Raw genomic sequence first — 14194 nt, forward strand, 5'->3', positions numbered from 1 at the left:
TTGTGTTTCTCTACTCGTCCCCTTTGCTCCCGGTGACGGACCCCCAGCGGGGGGAGGGGCAGCTCTGTATTGATGCCTTCTGCTGTCAGTGGCCTTCTTTCAATCCCCCTCTCGGCCCATTCAACATCTAATCCCTTCTTCCTCTCCAGAGCTTCTCCTCTCATCCTCTCCATGCTCATTACTCTGTGTCAAGACTGAGAATGAACTTTTCACATTTCACCGCTTTAGCTAAGTCTACTCTTGTTTAAGTTCAATTCAACAGGAGCTTTTGGGAATGCTGAAGTGCATTAGAGAAGCAACAGTGTGAGGCAGACAGTTAAAATATTAACACAGAAGCAAACCGAGCATGTCGAGAGGGCTTTTCGCCCTTTCGAAAAGTAAAACTATTAAAACATATTTAATTAAAATGTTATCTTTAAAAAGCCAAATTTCTGATATGCAGCTTCTGGTAGTCTGTGAAGGTTCTCAGTGATGCAGGGAATGGTATATCATTTGGTAGTTAGACAGACTTAGACTTTCTATTAGGGCTGCGAATAACAATCATTTTCATTATTGATCAATCTGCTGATCATTTTCCAGATTAATCACATTCCGTCTACTCATCACAGTTAGCCTGAACCTAATCGGATCCAAACCAACTCAAACCCAAAGACTCTTCGTTTACTCTACTTTGTCATAAATGATAAAGAAAAGCAGCAAATCTTCACATTTTAGAGGATGGAACCGGCAAACTTTTTACCTTTCTGCTGGAAAAATGACTGAAACAATTTTTTTTTGTTTTTTCAACGAGGAGCTTCAGACTTATTTAGCTATAATTTTAGGTATTTCGTAGATGAACATGAAGGAACAGTTTGACATTTAGGGAAATACTCGTCCTCGCTTTCTAGCCGAGAGTTACTTGGAGATGCAGTTAGTCTGGCTCTGTCCAATAGTAAAACAATCTGCCAACCAGCACCTCAAAAACTCGAAACTAAACATGTTATATATATATTTTTTAATACAAACCAAAACCAAGTGAAGGAAATACAAGTCGCTGTTAAGCAGAGGGTTTTGTGTGGGACAGCGACTTTGTTTTAATCTAAATCTTGAAGAGTGCGAAGAAGCTAATTCTCCAAATGTTGAACAATTCCTTCACGATACAACAGTTTTGGTGTGTAAAGAACAGATATACGTTTTTATTTTTTTCTGCATTCCCGAGTTGTAATCACAGGTGTCTCTGGCCAATCTGCTGTATATTCACTCAGTTTCTGTCCGTCTGTCTTTGTCGTGTCGTACTGTCTGAATGATGGCACGCGAATCGAGAAGGTCCGCTGACGAGAGGAGAGCCAGGTCATCTAAATCTCCTCTCAAATCTATCTCTCCCCCTCCGTCCCGCTCGGCACCTCCCCCTCCCTTCCTCCTTGCGAGTTTTCAAACTTAAGATGGGAGAAGCGTTAAGGCGTCTATCCAATACTGCAGGGTCAGAGTTTTCGCTGAGCGGCATTCGGTATTCACCGGGACTTTGATAGATTTCCACTGAGGCAGCTGAGTCCGGCCAACAGCGCCTGACAGGCAGCGAGAGCGAGGGAGACAGAAAAGAGAGCCGCAGATAGATAGATGGCACTTCACATCTGCTAAAGGTTCAACAGAGTCAAGGGTCCCCTCCTAAATCTAGTTGAGGAGGAACATCTTTCAGGCCTCAGGGACCACCCCACACACCTCCTCCTCTTTTCACGGAGAACAAACGGGGCGAGCAGGGTGGAGGTTTGAGTGAACATTTGTCACACGGAGATATTTGGCCGCTGCTCTTCTTATTGCGAGAGAATAAAAAAAGTCAAGTTTTTTTTTCTTTCTTTTTTTTTTCACTATTTATCGCCAACTGGCACCGACTGCATCGCTCTCTTTATGTCCGTCTCTCTGTCTTTCTCTCTCAGCCTGTCTTCTCTTCTCTTTGAATTATGAGTCTGTTTGTTATACAATTAGCCTGCTGGGATAGGCTTCATAAATAAAACTGAGGGAGCAGATCAGTGAGTCGCTCTCCCCTTTTCTCTATTGGTCTCTGTCCATCTGTGTGAGTGCATGTGTGTGTGTGTGTGCGTGAATGAACATGTTGTGTGTCTGTTGCATATGTGACTGAATAGGGGGAGTGAGGCCATGTTGTAAAAATGTCTCCACCGAGTCTGTTGTCCCCCTTTCACCCCGCTTTTCTCACACAAGCGCGCGCATTTAGTAGCCCCCACTATCACAACAGTCAAACATTACACGTCATCCACGCCACATGTATGTTGGGGAGAGGTGTGAACAGCTTGCCCATTCGTTACTGTAAAGTTCAGACCAGATTTGTAAGTGATAGGGAGACATTTTTGTCCAGATGGCTGTTGTTATGTCAGCACACCTCACACTGAGACCTGTGAGCTTCTACTGATACTGCACGACTTGTAAAAAACTGTTTACATCTTGGATTTATTTAAGGATGCAGTATAAACTGATCGAAGTTATTAAAGTTTCATGACATAACAGTATATCCGCACTCAGTAATATAATGTGATCGCCGTTATTGGGGATTACTTTTCAAAAGAAGCGGAAAATACAGACTCCCGAGCAAGATGCCTTCCAGAGCTTCTGCTAAAAATTTAATGATTGTTCCTGCAATCTCCTACAACCAGCACAGATGAATATTTTACAGGAATAGTTTGGCATCTTGGGAAACAAGCTTATTTGCTTTCCTCCAAGAGAGTTAGATGAGAGGATCAATACCATTCTCATGACTGTCTGAAAAAAAATGAGACTACAGCTATGGGATGCTGAGCATAAAGCCTGGAAACAGGGGCTAACAGCTAGCTCGTCCACTTCCTGGCATCTCTAAAGCGCTCTCATCAACACATCACATCTTTTTTCGTGTTCCATCAATACAGAAAACACAGTGCAAAAATGACAGATTATGGTTTTGTGAAGTGTGTCGGACTCTTGACCGGGTGCAATAACTCTCCGGAGTCTTGTCTTCACTGTGAGGTTGCCAGGCAACATGTGCAGCATCAATAAGATAGACTGGGTTTATTAATGAGCTTCAGAGATGCTGGTCAGTGAACTGTTTCCAGTCTTTGTGCTCAGGAATCTATCTCCTGGTTCCATATACATACTGGATTTCCAAACATCTTGAATTGATCTAGAGACCAAGACAACTGGTAATGAATTGCCTCTTATGGTGGATACTAATACGATAACCAATAATTTAACATTTTGGAAATCATAAGAAGTTCTTAACCTGTAGTTTATGCAAACCTGGGTGTAAGAAAGGCTGAGGTGGATGATTTAATAATCCATAGCTCTTAATATGTTAAAACTTGTAGACTACTTCCCCTCCTCTCTGAATCCCTGCGGAACTGAATCATAAATTGCAATCGTATTGCAATTTATTGGCTATAGTTTCATCACTGGCAGATAACCGCAGTGTTTCCCACACATACAGTTTACGTGGGAAGGCCAGCAAGGTATATTTTGCTTTTTTTATTTGGATGTGAATGTTGAGAGTTTGCTGTTCTGGAGTCAAAAATCCCAAAACTTGTTCCCTTCAAATATGTTTGACTACTGGAAATGTGTAGCTAATTTTAACCATTAAAAAAGGGGGATTGTTGTTATCACAATCTGTAACATAGTCTTGTGCTGACAACTTATTTCAAACCCAGAAGAGATTTCTGACACAACTCATTATAATTCTGCAAGCACTCACAGACATTAATTAGTCGAGGCGCTGCGGATCATAACGCACTCTCCCCTTTAAGATGGCGACAATTCCACGACACAAAATCCTTAAAGATAATTACAACAACCCACAGAACAATCAAACAGGTGTTAATCACTACACACAAAAAACAAATGTCTCTTGTCGCGTTGCATCATTAGCGAATGTGATGGAAAACAGTGGAGTGAATTAGTGTTAACAAGAGCGCTGGTGATTGTTGCTCACAGAGACATGGGACTCAGAAGTGGCAACACAAGAGGAACAGAGAGCTTACAGTGTGAGGCCAATACAGATGAGTCAGACTGCCACAAAAACAAAACAACAGCTAATTATTACACAGTAGCTCTGCTGCACCCAGCGTCACTTACCTTTACACGTGCCGCTCTTCTCTTGATATCCTGGGCTACACAGACATCCGCCAATGGGGACCAACCACTCTCCATCCGCACCGCAGTACATTTTAGGCTCCTCTCTCTCCTCTGATTGGTTGACACAAGAGCCCCTGACCTCCACTAAGGAAGACGTGTCGGCTCCGGTGACGGTGTCAGGAAAAGTTGCCAGGTTGCGGACGGTGAGCGGGCAGGTTTTGTAGAAAACTCTGACGGAAACCAAAGCGATGCAGGCGCCGACGTCCTGGAAAGCCAGATAGAAACCTTTCCGGGTCGTGACTTTTACATCTCGCACCTCGGTGTTCAGTTTCATGATGCGGTCGCCTACGTCCACCTGGACGGAAAAGACAGATAAGCTACATTAAAGAAAATGTGCAGTAGACTGTGTCAGCCCTTACTAATTCAATTTGCCTGTTTAACTTAAAGTGGGAGTTGTTACTGAACCATGGCTAATCTTCGCATTTTCAGCACTTGGCTCTCGCCCAGATCGACTTCTATTGATTGCAAAAGGTAAAATAAGCTGTAATGCCTACAACGCTAAAATCACAAGTAATTTTCGTAAAGACTAAGAAGCAGCACGCTGCCAACATTCCTGGGACGGCAGAACGGACATCTAAGATAAAAGCGCTTGTAAAAAAAATAAAAAATATAAAAGGAAAAATCACAGCTAAGTGCCGCAGGGGGTTTTATTTTCAAGACAAGAGCAAATTAAAGGGAGCGGAGGAGGAAGGATAAAGAAGTCAAAGCCTGACTCAGTTGTTTAGTGTTACCTGGGTGAAGCTCTCGTCTGCTGCCACAGTGTCCACCTTAATGAAGCTGCTCTCTTTGATGTAGCTCTCTCTGTCTTCGTTTGATTCGTGGTAGTACAGATTGAATGTCTCCTGCAAGACAAAAGGGACGGGAAGAAAAAAAAAAAAGTCAGACTGAGGCGTCTATTTATCATCATCAGTGCTCGTCTTTTCTCTTAATATGATAATGAGTCAAAGGGGGGTTTGTGCTTGAATAACCAGCAGCTGTAATATATAATAAAGCTCCATTAGCTGCAGTCTGTCCATTAAGTAATTATCCTCAAAGTTAACATGTTAAAGAAATGGTGCCTTTTGTCGAGAGAAATCCTTGTTGCCGTCTAATCTAAATAAAACAATGAGCATCATGTTCTGCCGTGACATTATGAGGATGTTCCTTGTACCTTGCAGGTGCCGGTGACCCCCGGCAGGCTGTTACAGTCTCTCAGGGTGAACTTGACTTCGACGTAGACCCGCTGAGCGCCGGACCGAGGGATCCAGTCCGTCCTCAGCCAGTTGTTTTGATTGGGCTCTAAGACGTTGCACACCTGGTATGTTCTGATGGGGATGTTCTTCTCATCCATAATGCTCACCTCCTCCCACTGCAAACACACACACACACACACGACTGCATTACACACCTGTGAGGGCGTCCAATGAGGACACCTTTTTACAATTTAATAATTTTAGCTCTTAACAAGCTCTGCATATTCAATGGTCCGGTGTGAAGGATTTAATTGGATCTCTTGGGATAAATGGGATATAATATTAGAGTGTAATCTCAAAGGGGATCTATCTGACAATTACATGTACTGATCACTTTTTTCACGGCCATATGTGAGCAAAACACGAGACCCTCCCCATCCTTCTCTTCTTGACAGTTTGTCTAATGCTGCTGGACTGTGGGTTTCTTTATAAAGGACTTCAGATTTTCCGCAGTATTCCAAAGGATTTCACTTCATGTACATCCTCGAGTTCCTTATCTCAGCGCCTCGATCTGCTCTTCTAACAGGGAGCAACAGTCGCTAATGTCCTCAAATATAAACTAACAACCAGTTTCCAGCTCAACACACAAGTTCCACAGAGCCCCTTTAAACTAAGAATCACTGTCTGTTAGTTTCCTACTGAGGGAGCTGAAGTCCAGCATGTTTCTACAGTAGCCCAGAGTGGACAAAGCAAACGCCAGCAGTAAAGAGGGTCTTTCGCCTTTTCAGCCACCGCCATGGGGGAAGGCGAGACACGGTGCAAATACACCGCTAGATGCCACAAAACCCAACAGACTGTTCCTTTAACACGAGAAGCCACCATTTTGCAAAATGTAAAATAAATATCTCCAGACATCCACTGGTTCAATTCATGCCAACAGTATGAAAATCAATTTGTAGAAAAGGTCAATAAGGTGATCATTAATCAACTTTTTGTTGACTAAAATGTCGAGAAGTTCAGAAGAAAAGAGCAGGTCAAAACTTTTTCTAATGCAGCAAACTTTGAAATCTTAAAGTAGCTGCCAAGTGTTTTTAAGCGATGTCAGAAAAAAAAATGAACCTGAGACACAAACAAATACACACAGATGTTATGAAAAGGATAATGTGAACCCGGAGGCGTCTCGTATTGAAAAGGCTGCTGACTCTCAAGTTTCAGATCTCAAGAGTTTCTGACGAGTTCTCGAACGCACCAACATTGAAGGGTTTAAAAACAGTCCCTGTTGGCAGCTGCAGACGATAATGTTATCCAAAACTTTTTTGTGTGATGATGATGATACAAGGAGGTTAAAGTCTCTGGAAGTTTCTCACTTTACTGGCATGGACTCAAACTGATGGCATAACACAAAGTTTAACTCTAAACTCTCATCTTTAGGCCTTGTAGACACAAGAATGTGCTCACCGTAGAGAATTATCTGCGTTTTCAATCCACTTGAGGAAATCTTTGCCCTCATAAACACAGAAAAATCAAGATCAAATACATTTCAGATGCTCAGGCGCCTCTCCTCTAATTCACGCCTGTCGTTTGAAAGCCACAACGGCAAACATTCACTCTCGCATCAATATTCTGCCGCGGACAGTGGTTCAGATTTGTTGCGACTCCAAGGTTTTTTTACAGGCGCATTTCCATACAAGTGGAACGGGCTCAACCTTCGCTGCACCATCCATCTCAATAGAGCCGACTGTTTGCCTTGTACTGTGACCCCTTCAAATGACCGCTGAGCCTCCCAACTCCAAATTGGCTTTTTATTGCCACTGAATAATAATCTGCTCTGGTGAGAGCCGTATACACACTAAATGCAGCGTGTCGAAAGAGGGAAAAAGAGAGGGAGAGGGAGACAGAGTGTGTGTGTGTGTGTGTGTGTGTGTGTTGGGGGAGTGGGGGGTCTGTGTGTGTCTAATTGAGCCTGATCGATATGTCATCAGAGCTGATCTTATTGGCTGATGCTGGCTTATCACAGATATATTGATGAACGATTACTGAGCTATATGTTGGAAAATGTGGGGAAAAAAAGTGACATCGGCTTAATTTTCATGTACATCTGATCTAAACTTTTCTTAATTTCTCTTAATATTTATGTTTTTTTTATACTGATTATACTATTTTTGTTAATTTCCAGTGAGTGGTTAAGTTTTAAAAAAAAAATAAAAAATTATTCGCAAATATCAACAGTGTTATTGGCCTTAAAAATCCTTTATCGATCCGACTCTCCTTCTTGTACATGTATGTGGACAGAAGAGCTTGTACGCATGAGCGCCGCGCATGAGCACATGGTCGGGTCTTTGTGTGTGTTTGTGTGTTGCTGTATGCTACATACATGTGTGTCTTTGCAGGATGAGTAAAAACAAAAAAGAAAGGCTGTCATGGGGTATGATGCCTCCTTGTCTGGTCTCTTTTAGAGTCTTTGTCAGCCGACCGAAATCACAGCTGTCAGAGGATGAAAAAAAAAAAAAAGCTTTACACTTGCACCAACCATACAGAGATGGTGCTTTGTGTGTGTGTGTGTGTGTGTGTGTGTGTGTGTGTGTGTGTGTGTGTGTGTGTGTGTGTGTAGCTGATGCGGAAGGTGGTGGTGGTGGGGGGCTGCCTGTAATCAAAAGCTCAGTGCGTGCAGACCAGGACCCCGTCAATCAAGCAGCATGTGAGAGAATGAGAGCATGGTGACTAAAGAAATAAGAGTCAAGTTCACCAATAACTCCTAAACCAACAAAGAAGAGAGAGAAAGAGACTGGGCAGGAGGGAGAGAGAGAGAGAGAGAGGAGGAGAGGAAGAGAGGAAGGGCAAATAGATGGCAGATCTCGATGTACCAGCAACAAAAAAGTACAAAAAGATGATATAAAATAGATATTTCCAGGATTCATTCTGGCAACTGCATGGTAGTAAGACTCCCTTAAAAATGACACCCACCACCAAGCTGGTTAATGCCTCCCCGCGTGCCAAACACGGCGCCAGCAATCTCATATTAGCACTTCTTGTTAGGCATCGGCGAAACAACAGCACATTTCAAAAATCTGTGGGATGATTTTCTTTACAGTTTCCAGACCGAGGAGAGCGTGCCTGTGTTTGTGTGTGTGTGTGTGTGTGTTTAAGTGAGAGATACAGTAGAGTGTGTGTGTTTTTGAAAAAGAGAGAGAGAGAGAGAACAGGTTGTAAACAATGTGTCTGTGGAGAGGAAGAAGAGGAAGACGAAGAAGAATAACAAGAAGAAGAAGAAGAAGCGCTCCCACTCACCCCTCCCTCTGAAGGACTGGCTGCCCATTTCAGCTCTCCTGGCACCGTCCTGGTATCCAGCAGGGTCACTAAAATGCACACATAAACACACACACATCAACACACACACACATAAACACACAAACGCAGGTGGTTTTAGAGGCAAACAGCCTACAGCGCCTCAGTGATATAAATCACCTAGCACTGAGAAATGAGTTACATTTTTTCTACTTGGAAAGACTCAATAACAGCACAAATCCACCGCTAAATAAATGGCTGCTGAGCTTGGGACGAATATGGAATCAGGAGGATGTTTCGCACTTGATCTGCTGCAGTACAATACTTCTATTATTAATAATCACTTAAATAATATCATATACAATAGAGAATATATAAAAACCTAAATTCTAGCATTGATTTAATGGCATTAAACCTTATTTATGCGTACAAAAACATCAACAAAAGTATGCGTTTGCAGGTTTAACTTAAAATAAAATGATAAATCTTGACACTAAACTGTTTTCTCTACGTATCACCAGGAAATATCCAAGAATTTCAAGATTTCCGTGACAGCAGCACGAGAGAACATGCAGGTGAACTCCTTTAAGGGGGAGGGGGAGATGCACAACTCCGCCACAAATACCAACTGGAAAAAAAAAAAATCCCTTTTAAAATCCAACTTTCCTGGCAGTTTCATGCACATTTCGTCCTGCTCTCTTTAACCATCCTAGGACGCGCACGGAGCGCACGCCGCGGTGTCTCCAAGCCGCGCCGGAGCGGAGAGGAAAAAAACACATATAAAGCCGTGAACGCATCGCGCTGCTCGGACGATTCCACCCTCCGCACTCACCTTCGTTTGGAGGATAAATCCTGGTCCTGGAACTTGAGACGAGTGTTATTATCCAGACGAACGTGGAAAATATTCGCCTCAGATTCGCAGCCATGTGTGCCGCGTGAAAGCGTGTGTGCTCCCCGTTGGCTGTGCGCGCTGGCTGAAGCCGCTCCATCCCGGTGGGAAAAGTGTGTGTGAATGAACCCAAGTGTGAAAGCGAGTTGGATGCAGCAGCGGATGCTGGGGCGGTCTCTCACACTCAGATGCTTCCCTTAATGGTAATTCAAATGACATGAGCCAAATGACATTACAGTGCTGTGGTCCATACGAGCGTCAGCGTCTCATCTCGACGGCGTGTTTATCCGAAAAGAAACAAAAGTGAAAAGCAACGACACTGACATGGATTTAAGAGACAGTGGATGTAATTTGGTGGGTGTATCTGAAGGCTCGGGGGATTAAACCAGTGAACACGGATAAGTATCAGCACTCTGTGACTGCAGTAACCTCAAATGAAGAAAATAACGCTGACTTGTCTCCTTTTGTTTAAGCCCAGAGCCACACTGAGAAACTGTAATCCAAATAAATAACAGAAGATAAAGTTAACACATGCACAACTCCTCCAGAGAGCCGCTGCTGCACGTCAGAGGTGACATTCAGCAGAGATAACCCTGCAGGCATGGGGGTCATTGAACGTCACGTCATCAGTGGCCGCAGCCCCTCACATGAATACCCAAACATGAATCTGTCAAAAAATTCTCTGATAACGGGCTGAACTGCTCGAATGTGTTTGGTATCGGAGGCTCGTTGGAGGCTCTTTGTCCTGAGGAGCACAACAGCGAAGAGTGTGACTGCAGCGCCACCTGTTGATGGATGCTGGAGGAAGGAGGAGAAACCCAATGAGTGCTCAGGGATCTTTACACACACACACACACACAAAAAGAGGCTGTTTGGATATTTTTAAGGATGATAAGATGAGCATAAGGAGCTTCGATCACTCCCTCGCCATCTGTCCTGCCATTTTTTTTTTTCATCGATAAGCTGGATGTGATAAAGAAATTGGGGACAGATTTATTCTTTATTAGTGAGGTGGTGATGAAGGAAAAGGCCTCGTGCAGAAGTGTGTTGGAGCAAACAAAGAGTGGGCTCATGACCCGTCCTCCTACACTCGCCCGTCTCTCAAAGACGCCGTGAACAATCACTCTGGATGGAGGCGCAGCTTGAAGACATAAATACATTCATTGACATCGATCCGGAGGGGTTTTCCCCGATATGTTGTACAATTTATGCGCAAAAGGTCAAACAGAGATGTGCTCCACTTTCTTGAGTGCTTATTTAACACGAACAAAGATGAGGTCTCATAACCTTTGTTAAAAAAAATCCACCAACACAGTGTAGCAAACAGGAAGTGTGGTTGATTTCAAGGCTTTAAAATGGGGAACCTGTATGTGTGCTACCGCATTTGCATGTATGTGCTCGTGTGAGCCTCCACTCGGCCGGTCTCCATCTCGCTTTGTCTCTTCGCAGTTGCTACGTCGAAACCATCTCGATCCCCTGTAAGGCATCATAATGGGCCCAGGAAGAGCATCTGGCGCTTTGAGACGCCAAAAAAACGATCTCCCCGCTTCGACCTGCCACTCTTCCCCCATCCACCATAATACCGTTTTCACGTTTCATTCTCCCACAGCGCCACGACAGACTGCGCAATCACAAAGACCCAATTAGCCGAGATGGGATCACGATTTCGCCCGGGGACCGGCGGGCCAATCGCATCGGGCGGCGTACGGCGAGGGCCTATAGGGCAGCGGCGCAGGTGGGTGGGACATGGCTGTGGGGCGGAGGTGACACGGTGACACGGATGGAGAGCGCTCCGTTGTTTCTGGTCATTTGTGTCACAGAAGTTTTGATTGATGACCGTCGGGATGTTTTTCCCACTCTCCCTTGAGATTCCCAGCTCTCCGGAGGGGGGTCTCCACAGCGGGCCCCCAGCTTCAAACCCTACTTTAAGTTTGGCCCATGGCCCTACACAACACAAACACACATCTACACACACAGAAACACACACACACACACACACACACTTACTTTTTGTTCCCTTTGGGGCCCCAGATGGCCACTGCCCACACATCTGTATTGTAAAGCACCAAAAATAGGCCCTGGGTCTGTTTTTATTTGTATGTGCGCACACGTGAACCTGCCTTCATTACACATACAGCATCTCCAAGTGGCTAATAACGGTGAGGAAAATGGAACGGACGGGAAGAAATGAAGCAAAGTACATACCAAGTAGCCAAATGTAAATGCCTGCATGTGTGCGGGAGTGCAAAGAGAAAAGCCCGAGGGACGGTAGGTGCGTGGGCGGCTGAGAGAGATGAACAAAAGAAGCAGAGAAGAGAGATGAGGAGTAGCGCACTGCCAGTGAGGATTTGATTGGGTGGGTGGGTGGCGGTGGTGGTGAAACAGGGGGGGTGGGTTGGCGGTGTTGGGTGTTGAAAAAGGATCTTCCCTCAAAGCCTGGCTAAGATATTCCTGGAGCGAGTTAGGGCTTCATTTGGCGTGCAGTCCTACACAGAGTGCTTCTATCGCACTGGGAGCTAAAACCATTTAATATTCATGTGACGAGGCTGATATTCTCTGGGTTGTACCACAGATAATAGTCAGATTTTCTAAATCTGTACTGTGTGTGTGTGTGTTGTGTGTGTTTCGTTTAGCTCCACGGGGTCGACAAAGCGTCATTAGCATGTCCAAGGCGTTTTTCGTTAGTACCCGGTTCTCTTCGTAACAGCTGCTAGTCTGACGAATTACTACAACTCATGTGTGCCTGCGTGTGTTTGTGCGTTCAGTATAAACAAAGGAAGAAGCGAACAGACGGTTTCATCAAAAACACCAAAACACCAAAAGTGTGTGTGTGTGTGTGTGTGTGTGTGTGTGTGTGCGTGTGTGTGTGTGTGCATCAAGTGCTCACTTTGATGATTGAGGAAATCTTCATCAGCATCTTGCTTTCAGAGCGTATATGTGTGTGTGTGTGTGTGTTTGTGTGGCGTGTTTGTGTGCGATTGCATAAACACGGTGTCAGAGTGATGAGATGTTCCCTGCATCCATCTGTTCCGCTGGCATTTACATCGTCAGAGGGCGACAATAGAGGAGAGACAGAAAGAGTCGGAGAGGGAAGAAGAACAGAGATAAACGGCTGATTAAAGAGATTGTACGATAGCGTTTTCTGTCTGTCAAAAGAGCAGCCGAGTCTCTCTCGGGTCACCTGTGGCGGCTTCATCCTGATTTGATCTATCGAACATGTCTGCGGGTTCCTGAGTATCTGTGAGAAGATGTGTGAGAGTGGAGCTGCAGCGTGTCTTCCTGTGGATGTGGTTTGTGTCTTTTTTCTTTTTTTTTTTTCGTGGACCGTTTGAGAGACAGAGAGATCTCTCATTGTTCTGTGCCTCCTTATCTGCCGTCTCGGCGGAGAGGCCTGTGCTGTTTCCCCCCTCAGCGATGTGACCCGGCTGTGATACCGCACGCCCTCGTCTCTGCAGATAACAGACCACCCTAAAAATACTCCTCCTTTCTACCACTCCGGCACTCTTCCCCTCTGTTCTCCTCACCTCCTCTGGCTCACTGTATCCTCGGGAGTCTCCATAGCCAGGACTGAGCTCTGCCAGACTGAAATACCTCCGGGCGCTTCCTAATGTCACGGAGGTCCTTTAACTCTATATTCCCCCCCCCCCCCCTTTTCTTCTTCTACTACTTGTTTATGTCGGAGGCCGTGGATGTTACAGTGTCGGCCCGAGCGGCAGAAGTGCAACTCAGACCGTTACATCACAAGTTGTCTTATAATTTTTTTCCACAATAATTCCTCATCGCCCCCCGCAGCTACTTCAGTCACCCACACTCTGGACACACAGGGCAGATGGGATGTAGGAGGAGACAGTGAGGACAGAATCTGCCCGGCTCACATAATTATACATCAAGTAATTTAGCATAACTCCCCAATAAAATATTGAAGAGTGCATTGTTTTCCATGCCTCACGGGTTTGACAGTCTGGAACAATGCTAATTATGATAAACTAAGCTTTCTTTCTTTTTTCTTTTTTTTTTTGAAGATCACGCCACAGCCAAGTGCTCTGAGAGCTTTTTCATCTCTCTGCCGCCTCGCTCGCTGCCTAAACTCTCCTCTGTTGTGAGGAGCTTTTAAGGATCCCGACAGTGACCCTTTCTGTAGTTTTGAGGAAGTTTCTTGCTAATTTGAACCGCTTTTATTCCGAGCTCCTTTGCCGCATTTGACATTTGGGGTTAGAAATCTGTCGTTTTTGTGTTCTTTGTGTGTGTGTGTGTGCGTGCGGTTATGTGTGGGTACTTGTGTGTGTGTGCACGCATCCTCACCGTTTCTTTTGGCCCAAACCCACGCAGGTGACCAGAGGGGGTCTTGTGTGGGTGGACAACTCAATGGTGACCCCCCTCTCTTTACCCTCACCCTCCTCTCCCCTCCCCTCCCCTCTTTTCTTGCCCTCCGTCCACCAGTGTGAGTCCAAAAAGAGGGAGGAGAGGGAGGAGAGGGAGGAGAGGGGGGGCCCGGGAGGAGAAAAAGTCTGTTTCACACCCGCCCTCGAACGAACACACTGGCCAAAACGTTGCAATCGGCAAAATAACAGCATAATAAGGAAGTGTGATTAAAATGCATGTTTGCCTTTGATCATGAAGCAGCAGCTTCTGTACAGATCAGAGACAAAGCCGGAGAGGCTGTCAGGAGTTTCTTGTGAAGTAGTGTTCAGACAATTAG

At 45.0% G+C, this 14194-nt stretch overlaps 1 protein-coding gene across 5 annotated transcripts in view; it reads right to left on the bottom strand.

The window, feature by feature from the left end:
• Window positions 1-14194, bottom strand: part of LOC119011102 (ephrin type-A receptor 4-A-like) — a 45756-nt gene that overhangs the window by 17126 nt on the left and 14436 nt on the right. For 3 of the 5 annotated variants that reach the window (XM_037083938.1, XM_037083939.1, XM_037083940.1), the window contains exons 3-6: window positions 8610-8677; window positions 5300-5497; window positions 4881-4991; window positions 4090-4444 (exon numbers count right to left, since the gene is read on the bottom strand). In XM_037083938.1, coding sequence (XP_036939833.1) covers window positions 4090-4444; window positions 4881-4991; window positions 5300-5497; window positions 8610-8677 — 732 coding nt within the window. Of the gene's footprint in view, window positions 1-4089; window positions 4445-4880; window positions 4992-5299; window positions 5498-8609; window positions 8678-9438; window positions 10236-14194 lie in introns of those variants that run through there. The other 2 variants (XM_037083936.1, XM_037083937.1) reach the window with 2 other exon arrangements.

The sequence above is a fragment of the Acanthopagrus latus genome, chromosome 21 (assembly GCF_904848185.1).
Source record: "Acanthopagrus latus isolate v.2019 chromosome 21, fAcaLat1.1, whole genome shotgun sequence".
In the NCBI taxonomy this organism is placed as follows: Eukaryota; Metazoa; Chordata; class Actinopteri; order Spariformes; family Sparidae; genus Acanthopagrus; species Acanthopagrus latus.